The following is an 18547-nucleotide window of genomic DNA, read 5'->3' as shown; positions in this document are numbered from 1 at the left end:
GATTTATATCCAGCTCCTTTGGGGCATCTAAAAGGAGAGTCCCGCTCGCCTAGATGCTTCAGTCCTGAGTTCTTAAGTGGATAAAACTGGGTCAAAAAAAAGTCCTAGAGACCCAGAAGGGAAAAAAGAAAAAAAGAACAAAAAAGAAATAATCACAGCTTGATTGACAAGAGAACTCCAACAGCCGTCTGCCCTGCACAGCTTTTTAACCCAGTGGCCTCCTGAAGGCCCCCACCAACACCCCGCCCATCCTCCTGCTCAGGAAGCTTTGACGGCCGGGTGCGGAGGTGGCGGTAAGAGTCCTCGGGGCGAGAGGGGCCGATGGGGGACGGCCCAGCGGCGGTTTTTGAGGCTCTGCTTCCGTAGCAAGTAGCGGGAATACTGCACCTCAGGCATGACCAGTTTGAGACACTGCTCGTCCGAGTGGGGCCCCGATCCCGGCAGGTCGTAGCCCACGATGTCCACCTTGGCACTGGGCTGCCACGGCCGGAGGTCCTTGTTCTTAATCTGCATGGCTGGGCGCAGCTGGGGCTGGCCGCGAAAGCAGTGGCGTGCCAGGCGCTCGCAGGCCTGGTGAAGGGCCCGGACCTCTTTCTGGAGGCAACCGTGGTCCATCTTGCTCAGCTTCTTCCAGAAGGTGGCGTTGAAGTGGTCGTAGAGTCCCGTGTCCAGGGCATTCCAGGCACGGATCTGGGCAGCTACGCGGGCCGAGGTGATGTTGAGCTTGGACTCCAAGCTGCGCATGTTCAACTTGACGTAGAGAATGTCCTCCAGGTCCCAGGCCAGAAGATGGCGGAGAAGGACCAAGGATTCATCAAAATACTCAGCCAACATCACCAGGGAGAAAATCCCTTCTATTTGACGGATAAACTTGGGGAGGTAGGCAGAGTCCTCGGGGCTGTGCTCGGGGTCTCCCCCCAGGTCGTACACCAAGGTGTTGTGCGCGTACATGGCATACTTCTCATGGGACCGATAGTACTGGGATGGGTTGTCCAGGAAGGTCTCCATGGATCCATTGGGTACTCGCCGGAACGCTGGGCAGTACTGATTGTAGTAGCTGAACAGGGATTCAAACATGGCCACCGGCTCGCGCAGGATGGTGATGTAGACGGTGTCGTTGGGCATGAGGTGGCGCAGCTCCTCGTGGTTGAAGCGCAGGTGGCTGGCGATGAGGCGGGGCGGGAGGGTGTATGGGTGGACAAAGCGGGCCGAGAAGTTGTGGGGGTAGCAAAACTGGTGGTCGCAGGCGTGGTGGGGCAGGGCCACCGTCACGTTGTGGCGCTCGGCGAAGCGGAAGAGCAGGTTCTGCACCGTGGTGCTGGCCGTTTTGTGGGTCTTCAGGAAGGCCACGGCGGTGTGCTTCGGGGACAGGGAGACCCAGGGCGCGCAGCTGAAGGGGGGAGACTTTGGGAACCTACCAGAAGGAGAAACAAGGTGTCCAGGGATACTCACTGCCACACCCTACCTCTTTTCTCTGGCACCACAATTCTGCCTAGCTAGTGTCGAACCACAAACTATCCGTCCCCATTTATTCTGACCTAGGCTTCCCCCAAAAACACTCTTTGTCCTGACCAATTAAACAAATGTGAATTTCTTACCTTCACATCCAGCCAAAGGCCTGGCAAACAGTCTTTCAAGGGTATAATTAGAAGCTCAAACCTTAGCTATCTTAGAAAGCTGCCCAGTAAATATTTCCAAACGCAGTGCTGACAAGGAAGGGCTTAGCATAGGGTCTCGAGGATGCACAGACAGATCTTCACAATGATGGAACGAACAAATTGTTTCCTGCAAAAGCCCCCTCCCTTTTTGCTCCTCTTTTAATCTTTATGGGAGGGGCCATTCACTGCCCACCTGTGGCCTTACTCTCACGTTGACCCTGAGTTCGTAATTGTTCTTTCCTTTTGGCAGCTCTGTGCATGCACACGCTGGGAACCGGCTCCCCAAATTTCCCCGCCTCACTGCTGTCCGAGCCTGACGGCAGCTGATGACTGCCAGCAAGCCCTGGCCCCATCCCTGCCTCTGATGCAGAGCCCTCTTCTGAGGTGTAGTAGGGTCTCCTGCTTGGGCCAGGGATTGGACTAGATGACCTACAAGGTCCCTTCCAACTCTGTTCATCTAATCTTAATGAGAATGTCTCTTATCACTTCCTCCTGCTGCTTCTTCCTAAACAAGGGGGTCAACTTCCACCCAGCCAGGCTTACCGGTTGGCCCTATCCTCTTTCAGGGATGCTAGCTCCCTCAACATGCAACTTTCCTCCTTCTTGACAAGCCCCTGGCCTGGGCCCATCGCCCCCTTATTCCAGCCTCGCTGGAGACCCTTCCTCGGAAACTTACCAGCTGAAGTGGGCGCTCTGGCGCAGGACCAGAGTGCCGGTGCTGAAGGCCAGCAGGAAGAGAAGGAGCGTCTTCTTCCGAGACATCCCCTTGAGGCCGCTGGGAAAGTTCAGACAAGGGCAGGCCATACTGGGGGCCTCGATCCAAGCGCGCGGCGAGCACGAGTCCTGCCCTCATGGAAATCTACAGGGCCGGCGAAGGTAGTCGGATGGTCTCAGGTTCCGCAGCAGATGGACCAGGCCTGACATGTCAACGGAGAACCTGTCGGGAAGCAAAAACACTCGGCAGTCAATTTGGGGGTGCCGGAAATCCTCGGCCACGATTGAGCCAGGAAGCTTCGCACCAAAATGCAAAAAAGAACTCTGCATTTACTGTTAGGCCTTCTAGAGAGTGCAACAAGATATAATGGAATAACAGAAGAGAGCTTGAAGGGCGCTTGGAGGTCTTGTAGTCCAACCCCGTGGTCTGTGGTGGTCTCTCATGAAAAGAAGACACTTCGCAAAGTTGTCTTGGGATGAGAGCGCAGAGAGAACTCCGAAACCCTCTTTTATTAGAAGCAATCTTGGTTAACGTCCTATCACAAACGCATTACATCACACAACATGCACTGATCATTCGCATAAAGCATACAAGGCTGCAATGTTTAAGTTTCCTACAGTTTTGGTTAAGAAATGGCAACAATTTGTCCTTGCTCCTTGCTCCGTGTTCCAGCCAACTACCAGAAGGTTCCGTTGTCCTAGCACGTACACAAAGAACAAAGAATCATAGTTCCCACATCTCCCCTGTTTTTCCCTTTTAAGAGACAGGGAGTGTTGTAGTCCCAACAACAGTCTTTGTCAGGCCCGTAGGCAAGAGTGCTGTGCATGCTGATGTTATCCACGGCGTTCGTGACTTCTTCAACCATCACAAACATCTTGTCCTCATCTGGGTCGTCACAGGTTGGCTCTCCTATCTCATTTTTGGATGGCAGTGGTTCATATGTGTTAGTTATTTGTTGATTCCAGAGAGCCATTACCTGCACAGTGGCTTTTTTCTCAGCCAAGAAGGATAAACTGTTAGAAATAGTGCGTACAAAGATGGGTAATACACAAGGCAATACAACACATCCCGCAGCAATCATACCAATGAGCGCTACAATAGCTTGCAAACCAGGCAATTTTGGGAACCAGGATCCAAACATGTCTCTAAAATCAAGACCTAAAAAACGATATTGTACCCCCTTAGATTCAGGTAAGTGAGTGTACAAGCAAATGGGATTACATTTGTCAGTGGTACATGAAGTAGAGCTTGATTTAACAGTGGTATTAATATTTTGAGGGCCTCTTACTTGAGCAGAGTCAATAGGTGGGGTGTACCAGTAGTTGTAAACAGTGGTGGCCCCCACGTTAGTCCCGGATACCTTTTGAAAGAGATATTTCTTTTCCTGTAGATAAGATCTCTGCCAGCTGTGTGAGCCGCAGGTAACTCCTGCAGCGTCGTTAGGACCTTGACCTTTGCTGATGGCAAGGCAAGCATCAAAGCATACTGAGGTGTTGGTACCCCCCCGAGTGACATTATGGGTTATGTACCCATTTTTTGTTTGACTGGTAGAGAACATTCCTGCAAGATCAGAACTGGAGCCACCTTTGTATGCATAGACATATAGGGATGCTGTAATGGGTCCCACTGCCTTGGACTCATAGCACTGAATGCCTTCAGCAGTGTAACATTGCGCATATTAAGTGTTGTTATGCAGACAAGGGGAGACCGTCGTGGAGTTGCACTCAGGCTTCAAAATATGATAGATCAGGGTGGATTGGGTTTTCGTTCCGCTGCGAGTAGTTTTGATGCAGGCGTCGCAGGAGGATGGGGTGGCTGTCGTATCGGCAGGAACGATGTGGAAACCCAGGAGGCAAATGATGAATGCAGCGGGCAGCTTCATGATGCTGATGTAGGCAAGGCTGGTTTGGGTGGAAAAGGCCTCACTTGTCATCCAGGGACCCAGGTAGCGGCGTTGTTGTAGGAAACAGCCGCGTCCCCTCGTCCCCAGGTTATAAGTTCAGCTGGCCCATGCCATGTGGGATCTGGCAGCTGTCGGAAGTAGACTGGAGGTCTAGGAGCATCCTTGGATGGAGAGCAAAAGTGTCGAGAGGCGGCAGAAGAAGCAGGTGTGCCAGACTCATTCAGGAAATTCAGTGTAAATAAGCACAAGTTAAGCTTGTTTTGCAGCGTGGGTAGCCCTGGGGTGAGTTTCCCCATCGAGTTTTGAACTTTGTCAAGAGCATTCTTTAGGGTCAGATTGGCTTTCTACTATGGCCTGCCCTTGAGAATTGTATGGAATGCCAAATTTGTGCAAAATGCCCCATTGTTTACAAAAGGTAGCAAAGTTGGTACTAGTATAGGCGGGGCCATTATCAGTTTTTAATTCCAAGGGTTTTCCCAGGCATGCAAATGACCGGATGCAGTGGTTAATGACATGTTTTGTGGTCTCTCCTCTTTGCGGGGAGGCCATGATGAACCCTGAGTATGTGTCCACTGAAACATGGATATATTTCCATGGTGCAAAAGGCGCATACTGGGTTACATCCATTTGCCAAATTTGGCAGGCTTTTAAGCCTCTGGGATTTACTCCCATTGGCAGGGCAGGGGCTTGCTTGCTGCAAGTAGGGCATTGTTGAATAATTGCAGCAGCCTCTTGGGTGGTGATTTGGAATTCCTTCATAAGAGCCTTTTTATTTTGATGAAAATAGTTATGACTGTCCCAAGGGGTTAGGGGAGAAAGAGAGAAAGCGGATAGAATAGTAGCAGCAGATGCAGCTGTTAATTGCTGCAATGCAAGCAATTTATTTGCTGGCAATGGCCATTGATCAACCCAAACAGGAATGTCCGTGCTTAAGGTCAAGCGAAGGGGAAGAGGGTGAGTCATTCTAGCTGCAATTTAGCACCAAATTGAGAGAGCAAGTCCCTCCCCCACAAATTTGTGTGAAGGGGGAGGATGATGGGCTTTATTTGTGCAGTCCCTGTGAGGTTTTCAGAAGTCACAGGGAGCCAAAACTTACTGATACGAGCCGTTTGAATCCCTCCTACACCTCTTACCGATGGGGAGGTCTCTGTTTCCCAGTCTGTAGGCCACTCGTCAGAGCGTATCACCGAGACGTCAGCACCAGAGTCCAGAAGACCGGTGAAGCGGCGACCCTTGATTCAAGCCAAGAGTGTGGGCTTAGTTTCGGTGATAGATCTAGTGAGGGCAAGCACATCAGAGGGAAGTTGCGGTACCAGGATCATTTTTGCTACGACATCACCCTTTTGTAACTTCGTTGGAAGAGTGGATAGCACAGAAAGGTTAATGGCTGAGAGTTTTGAGGAAGGATAAAGCAGATCGGGAACCACAGAGATTCCTTTGAGGAGGGCACGAGGGTGAGATTGTATAAGAGCAGTTTTATCGGAGGAGAAGGAGGCAGAAAGAGGAAGCTGTGAGCCGACAGAGAGTGGTAGATGGGGAAAGGATATGAGCACATCTTCTGCCACTGATAATTCATACACAGTGGATGGTATATGGGCAGCCTTGGGGGAGGGGCTAGCTCTACTCGTTTCCCGAGGGTTCAGTTTTTGATTGACATTGATTAGCCCAATGATAGCCTTTCTTACATTTCGGGCAGACTGTTTTGGTCGAACATCTCTACTGGCGGAGGGCTTTGCTGCCCCCCCCCCCCGCCGGGGGCTCGACATTGTGATTTAAAATGGCCAGGCTTCCCACAATTGTAACAATTACCAGGTGGCTTATTACCTCTGGTGATAGCTGCAGCCATCATTTCGGAAGTGTATTGGTGTGTTCCCACCACCCTGCAGGCTGGTAGGAATTGGGCTAGAGTGGCATCTGGAGAATTAATCAAGGGAGTAAGCAAGGTTTTACAGTCTGCATTAGCGTTCTCGTATGCCAATTTAAGAAGAATTTCCTGCCAAGCTGCCTCATTTGTAATTTGTCTTTGTAGGGCCGTTTGGAGGCGTTCAATAAAATTGGCATAGGGTTCATTGGAATTTTGTAGAATTTTTGCAAAAGATTTTGCGGAGGTATGAGGGTCATCATCCAAGCGAGAGAGAGCAAGCAGAGCGGCTTGTGCAGAAAGGTTAAGAGCATTAATAGGGCTATTATATTGAGCTGCGGGAGCAGCAAAGGCACCCTCTCCTGCCAGTTCGTTTGCAGTAAGATTCGGATTTTGAGCTGCCAATAGGCGACAATGATGGAGAAACTCCGACTGCCATACAACAAATTGAGTCCCTGTTCGAGTCATATGAAAAAGGCTATGCCAATCAGCTGGGATCATGATATGGGCGTTAGCCATCATTCTAAATAATCCCATCGTAAATGGAGCCTGAATACCATACATTTGTACAGCTTGTTTGATATCCTTGATTGATTTAACAGGGAAGGGTTCCCAGTGTGGGACGTTTTGTCTCTGCGCGTTCTGTGCATAAACTAACGGGAACACCGATGGGCAGTCAGAGTGATCTAACTCCTGCAGCGATGGCAGCATGAACTGTGCCCATAGGAGGGGGTAAGGCAGGAGAGGAAGGCACAGAAGGGAGAACAAGAGAAGAAGAAGAGGGATTGGGTGAGGGGGGGTCAGGAGAAGGGGGAGGAGGTTTACCAACCTCATTTGCCTCCGGGGGGGCAGTCGGATTAAGAGACACAGGCGCCACTCTTGCCTCCAGGGGGCAAGAGTTGTACAGCAGGATTCACATAGGGAGGGGGTCCAGAAAGGGGGCCAAGTAGGGGTTGCTCTAGAGAGGAGAGAGCCTCAAAAACCACCCTCCAAGCAATTAATATAGACGAAGGGGCCCTAGGACTTACATGAAGGCATTTTCCAATCTCCTTCCATACTGTAGTTTTGATACTGCCTTTAGCCGGATAAGAAGGGCAGTGTTGCCAAATGTATTCTAGGAGTTCCTCAATAGAGGTTTTTGGGAGACGGGCATGAAGGGAGCCCCCCTTTTTAAAGGTAAAAAAAATTTCGTTTGGTCAATTCTCTGATTTCCTGAATGTGAGCTGCCTGCTCCTTAGAGAATCTACCACCCATACTCACGAGGGATCCGTTGTCGCCAGCGATTCAAGTGGATGAGGTGCACCAAGTCTATTCCAGACGATGAGAATGGGTGTGCCAAAGACGTATCTCTTTTGAGTAGATCACGTCGGGGTCACCAGTTGTGCTGGTCTCTCATGAAAAGAAGACCCTTCGCAAAGTTGCCTTGGGATGAGAGCGCAGAGAGAACTCCGAAACCCTCTTTTATTAGAAGCAATCTTTGTTAACGTAGCAATTTTGTTAACGTCCTACCACAAATGCATTACATCACACAACATGCACTGATCATTCGCATAAAGCATACAAGGCTGCAGAGTTTAAGTTTGCTGCAGTTCTGGTTAAGGAATGGCAACAATTTGTCTTTGCTCCTTGCTTCGTGTTCCAGCCAACTACCAGAAGGTTCCGTTGTCCTAGCACGTACACAAAGAACAAAGAATCATAGTTCCCACGGTTGTATTTACTAAGGATTCTTAGGGAACAACAACTGGCTGAGAGTCTACTGACTACCTTCTATCGGAGTTCAATTGAGAGTATATTATCCTACTGTCTCTGTGTATGGTTCTCGAGCTGCACAGTGGCAGAGAAAAAGGCAATTCAGAGGGTGATTAAGATGGCCCAAAACATCATTGGCTGCTCACTCCCCTCTTTGGAAGAACGGTATAGGAATAGATGTAAGAGGAAGATATTTAATATATTGAATGACTCCTCTCATCCGGGACATCAGCTCTTTGAACTATTACCATCGAGAAGGAGATTCAGGGTATTAAGAACAAGAACAATGCAGGGTCATAAGATTTTTGTGGAATTTAATGGCTGAGAGTAATGGGGTATTTACATTTTTAAATTGTATAGAGATTATTGTATGGTCTGTTGTGTTTAATTTTATTTTTCTTTCAATGGTGTTGTCCAGTTTTACTTGTGGAAGAGCACCTCATTTCGTTGCACCCGCTTGCGAGTGTAATGACAAATAAATTCTTATGTCTTATGTCTTATGTCTATACCAGTCCAGATGAGGGGCTGTCCAGTCTCTTCTTAAAAACCTCCAGTGATGGAGCGCCCACAGCCTCTGAAGGGAGGCCATTCCACTGATTTAAGAGTTCTCCCTGGTTGCTTCTCTCCTGGATTAGTTTCCATCCGTTGTTTCTTATCCTGCCTTCTGGAGCTTTGGAGAAGAGGCTGAGAAGAGGTTCTTTGTGGCAACCCCTCGAATATTGAAAGTCTGCTATCAAGTCATACACCACCACCCCGCCCCCAGTCCTTTGGCCATTGGAATTCAACATAATCATAGAGTTGGAAAGGGACCTCAGAGATCTTCTAGTCCAACCCTCTGCTCAAACAGGAGATCCTACACCATTTCAGACCAACGGCTGTCCAATCTTTTAAAAACCTCTATTGAAGGAGCATTCCCAACTCCTGTTCCACTAGTTAATTATTCTCACCGTCAGGACAGCTCTCCTTAGTTCTAGGTTGCTTCTCTCCTCAAGAATGTCTTTCGCTCTCTCTTCAGTAAAAGAATGAAAGCACAAAACCGTAGTTTTCCTTTTTCTGACAAATCAGGAGCCTTCAAATCAAAAGCCGGCAATTCTTGGCTTTAAATGGACTCCCTTATTATTCTGCAGAAGGAAAATCCAACACTTTTTTTCGGTCAAAGTTTCAGTCAATTTTTTCGGTCAGCTTTTTAAGTCTTTCTCTCTCTCTACCCCCAAACACAGATGAAACCAGAAACATCCTGGGGAAAAAAAGTCACTTTCCTTCAATCACAAAAGGAGATCAGGTGTAGAGATCTGTCTTTTTCTTACAATCTTACAGCAAAACAAAACTTGCTTTTATTCCTCCCCTGGGAAACAGGTTTCTCATTATTTAATCCAACCGACAGAAGCACTTCAGCTGGGGAAGCAGAACTTGCCAAAACCACTGTAAAGGATGCACATCTGGAATTTGAAAGGTAGAGGCAGCTCTTTCAAGATGCTCCTGAGCATTGCAATTTAATTCTGCCTCTAACTCACATAATAAGTAACGATCATAATCATTCTTGGCTGCTACGTTATTTTGTGTTATCTCTGTTGCTTTAAACTTGATTTTTTTAAAATTCTCTTTTCAATGGGTAGATGCCCAGGATCACGCATCTAGACCGGTGGCTGTCTAAATTTATAAAAGGAGAGAAAAAAAAACTTTCAACTCACCATATGGGACATAGTGTGTCCTTGGTAGGCTCCAATGCCTGATATCCTCACATATAGTATTAGAAATTAACACCGCTAACAGGATCAACTGACAAACTCAAGGAAGTTACACGATATCCTGGCTTAACAGGGAGCTGCATTCTGCAAAACCTGTTGGTTCGACACGCTGTTCCGAAAAAGACCAAAGGTTCAAGCTCTTCGGAGAGTTTGCAGCTCCCATTCCCCCAAAATATGAGAGGCCCAAAGGATCACTCCTTCCTAAACAAATAATTCCCTCACCCCTGTTCAACTATTACAAAGTCTGCACTACTGTTACTGTTAAATCTTCTCATCACTCCTTATTGCCCATCCTCTCCCACTTGTGACTGTATGACTGTAACTTTGTCACTTGTATTCTTACTATCTATATTGATTGTTTCCTAGTATGATTTGATTCCTTATTGTAACCTATGGCTATCATTAAGTGTTGCACCTTATGATTCTTGACAAATGTCTCTTTTCTTTTATGTACACTGAGAGCATTTGCACCAAGACAAATTCCTTGTGTGTCCAATCACACTGGGCCAATAAATCATTCTATTCTATTCTATTCTATTCTATTCTATTCTATTCCTTATTCTATTCTATTCAATTCTATTCCTTATTCTATTCTATTCAATTCTATTCTGTTCTGCTCTGTTCTGTTCTATTCTAATTCTATTCTATTCCATATTCTATTCTATTCCTTCCAATATTCTATTCTATTCTATTCTATTCTATTCTATTCTATTCTATTCTATTCTATTCTATTCTATTCTATTCTATTCTATTCTATTTCTAATTCTATTCCTTCCTCTCAAAACTTTGATCCATCTTGCAAAGAGGGGCATTTTCTGGAGAAGACACTTATTTCCCCTATTCCGAGAAAAGTTGGCTGGATGATTTCGGGCCAGTCACCAGATTATCGATTAACAGAGTTTCTACAATTTCCGAAGGCAACTTCTGTTCCATTGGTGGAAAATTCCTCCTTATTTCCAGGTTGAATCTCTCCTGGTTCAGTTTCCATCCATTCTTCCTTGTCTGGCCTTCGGATGCTTTAGAAAATAGCTTGACCCCCTTCCTCCTCCTCTCTGGGGCAGCCCCTCAAATATTGGAAGGCTGCTCTCCTGTCTCCCCTGGTCCTTCTCTTCCCTAGACTAGCCAGGCCCAGTTCCTGCAACCGTTCATCCTATGTTTGAACCTCCAGTCCCCTCATCATCCTAGTTGCTCTTCTCTGCACTCTTACTAGAGTCTCAACATCTCCGTTGTAATTCAGTAAAACGGGGAAATTTCTTCGTTTAAAAATGTGCTTCTGATCCCAGGAATGGGGGAAAGACACACAGATGGTGGTTTATGTGCCTTTTCTACTAAGGAGAGGGAAAAACTAATTTGCTTTCAATGGATTCTTTTTAATACTCCGTCTCTTATTTCTCACCTCTCGTATCTTTACACAAAGCCTGTCTGTATCGGCATAGCAGTGTCGTTTCCAAACAGGTGACTTGGCGTGCCAATCCCGCGTTGCCTTCATAACGATCCCCCTGTCATGCCCTTGTTGGAGTCTGAGTCTAAGGGGAGATTGAGCAACTGACTGGGAGTGGGAGTGTGGCTCCGGTGGCTGTGGAAGAAACAGAGGAAGGGGACAGTCCGGCTGGACATTCAGAGGAAGACCTTGGGCATGCAGGGAGGAACGGAGAAGGGAGCAATGTGGCTTATGGGAGAGAAAAGGGCCCTGATCCCCTTCATTAGTTGCAGCTGGGAGAACAGGATATAAGTGGGGCGTTTGCACACAGCTCCCTTGCCAGAAGCAAAGCGTGCATTTTCTTGGTCAAGGCTTATCTGGGTTTTGGTGTCCTCCAAACTGTGGGTGCTGCGTTATCTTTTGGAAGTCTGAAATTTATTATCCTGGCTTGTTGTGTTAGGCCTGTCGTGTTAATTTACTTCAGTGTGCTTTGTATTAGTTTTTATTTCTACTTTATCTGTACTTTGGGTTCGGACTGCATTTTCCCCCTTTGTAGACTGTTTTTGAAAGAGTTTGATCTCCAGCCGAGGATAACTGGACATTGGGGGCCAAGTTGGAGATATTAAAGGAAATTTATCTAATTTTGTGACTTTGTTATTGTTGTGCCACGCCCTGGGTCATCACACCCCCAGTGTGTCTCTCTGGATCCCACCTAATTGTTTTATGTCAAAATATATACACGGGTAGTCCTCGACTTACAACAGTTCATCTAGCGACCATTCAAAGATACAACGGCACTGGGAAAAAAGTGACTTTGGACCAGTTTTCACACTTACATCCATCTTATGAGCATCCTTATCTAATCTATTTTTATTTTGTGAAGCCTGAGTAAGGCCACAGCTAGAGTCCTGCATCCAGTTTTGGTCACCACATTATAAAAAAGATGTTGAGGCTCTAGAAAAAGTGCAGAGAAGAGCAACCAGGATATTGAGGGCACTGGAAGCTGAAACATATGATGATTGGTTGCAGGAACTGGGCCTGGCTAGTCTAGTGAAGAGAAGGACCAGGGGAGACAGGAGAGCATCTTCCAATATTTGAGGGGCTGCCCCAGAGAGGAAGAAGGAGGTCAAGCTATCTTCCAAAGCATCCGAAGGCCAGACAAGGAACAATGGATGGAAACTGAACAAGGAGAGATTCAACCTGGAAATAAGGAGATATTTTCTGCCAGTGAGGACAATCAACCGATGGAACAGAAGTTGCCTTCAGAAGTTGTAGGAGCTTCATCCCTGGAAGCTTTCAAGAAGAGATTGGACAGTCATTTGTCAGAAATGGGGTAGGGTCTCCTGCTCAGACGGGAGGTTGGACTAGATGACCTACAAGGTCCCTTCTAAGTCCGTTGTTCCGTTTCTTAGTATTCTGCCTATTCTAATCCTAGGAGGAGGTTAAAAACCAAGAATAGCAGGTCTACCTCGCAGGGTTGAGGTTAGGATTAAAACACCTATTTTCCCAAGAGTTAAAAAGAAATGGTCAGCGAAGCCTCGTCAGAGGTAACAAGCCAACTTCCAGCTGTCCCGACAGGCCAGCTGGCGTCTGCACTTTAGCCCTTTCAGGTGAAATCAATGAGGACTGGATCCTTGCCTAATCCTAAGGGGTATCAATTGCTTGCCAGCCACTGGGCCCGGTTATTGCGGCTCCAGTTACACTCGATGATTAAACTGGAAAAGCTTCAGGGTAAGTGACCTCGTTTCACAATGGCAATTCAGCTCAAGAGCAGCGAAGTGTGTCGCTTCTCACACAGGTAAAGCGCACCGAGCAGCGCAACCAGGTGTGTAGTACTACAATTCCCATTGTCCCCAATGAGCAGGACCACTGCACTCTCCAGAAAGCAGGAAAAGGAGAAAAAATGTCTAAAAACAACAACTTTCCTTCAGTTTGGGACGGCCAAGATTTTGGGGGACTTCAACACCCATCGGTCTCAGCAGATCTCATAACTGAAGGCAAACATACCTTTCTCTTCCTATTTTCCCTACAACAACAGCCCTGTGAGATGGGTTGGAGGCGGGGAGAGAGAGAGAGAGAGACAGGGAGGGAAAGGGAAGGGAAGAGAAAGGGGGAAGGGAAGACAAGGGAGGAAGGATGGAAGGGAGGGAGGTTTAGAGAAAGCGGGAAGGAAAGGAAAGAAGGAAGGAAGGAGATAGGAAGAAAAGGAAGCGAAGGAAAGAGAGAGAAAGAAAGAAATATAGGAAGGAAGGAGAGTGAAGGAAAGAGAGGAAGGAGAGAGAGAAAAAAGAAAGGAAGGAAGGAGGAAGGAAGGAAGGAGAGAGAGAGAAAAAGAAAGGCAGGAAAGAAGGAGAATGAAAGAAAGAGGGAGGGGGGAAGGAAGGAAAGAAGGAGAGAGAGTCAAAAAAAAGGAAGGAGGAAGGAAGGGGAATGAAAGAAAGAAAGGGAGGGAGGGAGGAAGGAGAGAGAGAAAAAAAATGAAGGAAGGAAGGAAGGAAGGAAGGAAGGAAGGAAGGAAGGAAGGAAGGAAGGAAAGAAGGAAAGAAGTTGCATTTAACTTTGGCCCATGTAGGGATTCGGTCATCTTGGGTTTGTTTGGGGGTTTGTCAAAGTGTCACACGTGCCCAGAGGTGCCTGACCTTCTGCTTTTTCTCCCCAAACCCATTTTCCCCCTTTTTGTTTTTGAAAAAGACGAATCCACCTGCAAGCAAGAAGCGTTTTTTTTTTCCCGGGCTTGTCTAAAAGAATCACCCCACCCGCTAGAAATATTAATCCACGCCTGGCCAAGAGGCTTGGACGATGGAAGCCGCCTTTCCTGCCAGAGATTATGCCGCGAAGGGGGAGGCAAGAGAGAAAAAGAGAGGTTGGTAACGCAGGACGTCCTGGCCGTTTGCTAAGCAGGATTTCTCTTCCCTGCTGCATCCGCTTCGAGGGGCGGCCCAGGGATTTTGCCTGGCTGTAGAAAAACTGCAAGTGATCCAATGGATCTGGAGGGGAGGGGGAGAGAAGCCGCCCCCTCCCCACACTGGAACCTCTAAAATAGAAGGGAGGAAGGAAGGAAGGAAGGAAGGAAGGAAGGAAGGAAGGAAGGAAGGGGCAAGGCAGGGAGGGAGGAAGGAAGGGTAAGGCAGGGAGGGAGGAAGGAAGGGAGGAAGGAAGGGGCAAGGACAGAAGGAAGATGGAGGGAGGGAGGAGGAAGAAAGAAAGAAAGAAAGAAAGAAAGAAAGAAAGAAGGAAGGAAGGAAGGAAGGAAGGAAGGAAGGAAGGAAGGAAGGAAGGAAGGGGCAAGGCAGGGAAGGGAGGAAGGAAGGGAGGAAGGAAGGGGCAAGGACAGAAGGAAGATGGAGGGAGGGAGGATGAAGAAAGAAAGAAAGAAAGAAAGAAAGAAAGAAAGAAAGAAAGAAAGAAAGAAAGAAAGAAAGAAAGAAAGAAAGAAGGCAAGGCAGGAAGGGAGGGAGGAAGGAAGGAAGATGGAGAGAGGGAGGATGAAGAAAGAAAGAAAGAAAGAAAGAAAGAAAGAAAGAAAGAAAGAAAGAAAGAAAGAAAGAAAGAAAGAAAAGGAAGAAGGAAAGGGGCAAGGCAGGGAAGGGGAAGGGAGGAGGAAGGAAGGATGGAAGATGGAGAGAGGGAGGATGAAGAAAGAAAGAAAAAGAAAGAAAGAAAGAAAGAAAGAAAGAAAGAAAGAAAGAAAGAAAGAAAGAAAGAAAGAAAGAAAGAAAGGGGCAAGGCAGGGAAGGGAGGGAGGGAGGAAGGAAGGAAGATGGAGAGAGGGAGGATGAAGAAAGAAAGAAAGAAAGAAAGAAAGAAAGAAAAGGAAGAAGGAAAGGGGCAAGGCAGGGAAGGGAAGGGAGGAAGGAAGGAAGATGGAGAGAGGGAGGATGAAGAAAGAAAGAAAGAAGAAAGAAAGAAAGAAAGAAAGAAAGAAAGAAAGAAAGAAAGAAAGAAAGGGGCAAGGCAGGGAAGGGAAGGGAGGAAGGAAGGAAGATGGAGAGAGGGAGGATGAAGAAAGAAAGAAAAAGAAAGAAAGAAAGAAAGAAAGAAAGAAAGAAAGAAAGAAAGAAAGAAAGAAAGAAAAGGAAGAAGGAAAGGGGCAAGGCAGGGAAGGGAGGGAGGGAGGAAGGAAGGAAGATGGAGGGAGGATGAAGAAAGAAAGGAAATAAAGAGAAAGGAAGAAAGCATGATAAGGAAGGAAGGAAGGAAGAAATGGAAGGACGGACAGAAGGAGGAAGGGAAGGGAGGGAGGGAGAAAAGAAGGGGAAGAAGGAGAAGGAGGGAAAGGAAAGTGAGAGGGGGGGAGAAAGGAAAGGGAAATAGAAAGGCGGGTCTTCCAGAATCCCCCTCTCCGCCATCTCTCTCTCTCTGCTCTTTAATTCAGAAAACCGATTCTGCAGGATGTTTTGGCTCAGCCCCCCGGAAGGAGAGTTGGAACCCGTAAAAAGGACTAAAGGAGTGAACCTCCCTCCACTTCCCCCCACCCCCCCACCCCCAAAACCTTGTATGGGCCCGATCCCCTTCTCCCCACTCTTCCTTTTCTACAAGCCACCCTCTGAGTTGCTTTCCTGCCTCCCTGAACTGGCCTGTCTGCTGTGGAAAGATTAAAGGCTTTTTAAGGACTAGGCGACATTCTAGTCCTCAAGGACACAAAAGAAACCTCAAAAGCCGGAGAAGGCCAAGGGGAAGGAAACACAACTCCCCACAATTCAGGAAAGAGCAGTTTAACACTTCGGAGAAACACAACGCAACACACACACACACACACAATATCTCAATTGCACCTTCGTGTAATTCCTTGCACAACTTTTTAAATATAACTCGCTGGCTCCGCTCCGTAACTGGGTGTCTCTTTCTCAAACCCTGTTGCCAAGAATTTTTACACCCTCACACCTGGCCGGGCACAAATCACACTCAGCTGTTGTGTCCCTTCAAACAACACACACCCGGAGAGGTGACCTTGGTGATGTCATGATTCTGAGGTTAAGGGACCCCGGAAATTAAAGCCAGGCCCCGGCACAACGTTGCACCTCGCTGGTTTGAAGCCTGCCCTGGTCTCTGAGCATCTGCAGAGGGTTTTTTTTTTTCGAGGAAAATAATGTACAGCAATCAGGTCATCTGGGCTGCGAAGGAAGGAAGGAAGGACGCACAAAACAGACTCACAAGGTGGGCGACAATCAGCCAATCCTTCCCTTTTGGGGTTCTTTTCCTCCTAAAATGGAAACACAGGCAGTCCTCGACATATGACCATTCATTTAATGACCGTTCCAAGTTACAACAGCACTGGGGGAAAAAAGGCACGTATAATCCGTTTTTCACACTTACGGCCGTCGCAGCATCCCCCCCCACAGGGTCGCGTGATCAAAAATTCAGATGTTTGGCAACTGGCTCATATTTATGATGGCTGCAGCGTCCTCAGTTTGTGACCTCCTGACCAGCCAAGCCAAGCGGGGAAGGCAAATTCACTTAACAACCGTGTCATTAACTTATCTGCTGCAATTCACTTAACAACGGTGGCAAGAAAAGGGGGTGAAACCCGGGCCAAAAACTCACTGAACCAACGTCTCGCTTAACAGCAGGAATGTTGAACTCCAATTCTGGTCATAAAGTCGAGGACTACCCATGTAGGGGGAACTGGCCTGATTCTCGCAGAAACACTCTACATATGTGTACACACACACACACACACACACACATTGGACTTTCCCTGCAAACAAATTGGGGGTTCAGAGATCCAGGAGCCCCTTCCCAGCTTCTCCGAGGGGTCTCTGACTCTCTCTCTCTCTCTCTCTCCTCCTCCTCAAGGGACCCCCAGAGACCAACTCTCCCTCCCCCACATCTGCAAAGGTTGATCCCCCCTCTCTCTCCCCCCACCTGCCCTGCTGTGGATGATGGGGCTCGGGGGAGGGGTCCAGCAGCCCTGGGAAGGGAGCCCCCAAGTGGTCAGAAGACAGGCTGCCAGCTTTCCTCCAGCGGTCCCCTGCCCTCCCTTGGGGGGGGGGGGCGAGAAAGGGGGTTCGAGTTTAAAGTTACCGGTTTGTGCAGCTTCAGCCTCGATCTCCCCACACACACACACACACACCCCATTTTTCTTCCGATCCGCTTCTCTTCCTCCGCAGGCCTGCAAGATCCGCTGCAGGGATCAAGGAGAGCTTTAAGAAATCCTGGGTGGGTGGGAGAGCCCCCACGATTTGGGGGTGGGGATCCGCAGGAGGCCGGTGGGGAGGAGCGGGGCCAAGCTCCTTTCTCCTCCCCTCCTCCCTCCCCAGTTTCCCCTCCACCCCCCACCCAAGACCAGGCACCCCTTTAATTGGATCCAGATTGAGACCCCCACCTTCCGAGACCCCCCCTCCGCAAGGCTTCCACAGCCAGACCTCCTTCCCAGGAACCGCTTGCCCTAAAAAGAGGCAGACACCCCCACCACTCTCCCTGGGGGAGGGAGGGAAGTGATGCCCCCCACCCTCAATTCCAGCAACCCACCCCTGGCGGGGCAAGGATGCTCAGCGCCCTTCTCGTCCCCCCCCTCCCCCCAGCCGCGCATTTTACCTAGCTGGTTGTGCCACCCACCTGCCCAGCTTGCTCCACTGCGGCGCCCGCTTGGAAGGGGGGCGATGGGGGGGACCCCCTCCCCCTGAAGAGGTAGGCCAGCCGGCCGGGGAAAGCAGGGGAGGGGGATGCTTGTGAAGGAGGAGGAAGGAGAAGAAGCGAGGATCGCGATGGGATGGGGATCGGCTGGTCCGAGGCAGGAACTGGTCCAAGCGCAGCGCGGCCACGAGGCGGCCGGCGGCAGAGACGGCTGGGGAGGGGGCTGGCGGGGAGAGGGGGGAGAAGGGGCGGGGAGAGGAGGAGGAGGAGGAGGAGGAAGAAGAAGAAGGCCGGCCCCCATCAGAAGCGCCCATTCCCCCTTTCACGAGACACGTGTCGGGGCTGGCACAAAGGCTTGGGGAAGGCGCCCTGCAAGGGATCCCGCGAGGTCCGCCAGCCGAGCCTCGTCTCACCCCTGTGCCGCGCGGCTGGATGGGGCTGCAACCTGGGGAAAACCAGCCCGGGTCTAGGGATGATGTAGTGGTGGTGGTGGTGGTGGGAGATCTTCGTAGGTCAAAAGTTACTTGCCCCGATCCAGCTAGCTACTCCGGTGGTGTGGATGGGGCAACCCGGGGTGATTTTTGATTCAGAGGTCCGGGGAAGGAGTGGCGGGTGAGAGAAGGTCGATTGCCATGAAAAGGTTTTGCTCTGGTTTTCGAATCCAGTCCTGCCCAGCAACGGCCCTTATCCAAGGCCATGGATGCTTTATATAGCAGAGGTCTCCAAATTTGGCAATCCCAGCAGGATTTGGCTCTTTAAAAGTTCTCACATCCAGCAGGAATTCCACCGGAGGACATTTGGACACCTTTACAGATGAACAGAGTTGGAAGGGACCTTGTAGGTCATCTAGTCCAACCCACCCCCACCCCCCAAGCAGGAGATCCCTACACCATTTCACCTTGTGTGTGTGTGTGTTG

The 18547-nt window shown here is 48.8% G+C and overlaps 1 protein-coding gene across 2 annotated transcripts; it reads right to left on the bottom strand.

The window, feature by feature from the left end:
- Positions 1–256: 256 nt before the first annotated feature.
- Positions 257–17704, bottom strand: GAL3ST3 (galactose-3-O-sulfotransferase 3). Of its 2 annotated transcripts, none has more exons than XM_026716350.2 (3): positions 17613–17704; positions 2335–2595; positions 257–1414 (listed from the first exon to the last, which is right to left on the bottom strand). In XM_026716350.2, exons 2-3 carry the CDS (start codon positions 2460–2462, stop codon positions 259–261), a joined length of 1284 nt encoding a protein of 427 aa, XP_026572135.1. In that variant the 5' UTR covers positions 2463–2595; positions 17613–17704; the 3' UTR covers positions 257–258. The 2 variants fall into 2 exon arrangements, with proteins under 2 accessions (XP_026572135.1, XP_087769730.1); XM_087913604.1 differs by lacking the exon at positions 17613–17704 and adding an exon at positions 17079–17119.
- Positions 17705–18547: the final 843 nt, after the last annotated feature.

Source organism: Pseudonaja textilis, chromosome 16 (genome assembly GCF_049901715.1).
Source record: "Pseudonaja textilis isolate UNSWEBS1 chromosome 16, rPseTex1.2, whole genome shotgun sequence".
Classification (NCBI taxonomy): domain Eukaryota; kingdom Metazoa; phylum Chordata; class Lepidosauria; order Squamata; family Elapidae; genus Pseudonaja; species Pseudonaja textilis.
This window is presented reverse-complemented; position numbering and strand designations above follow the sequence as displayed.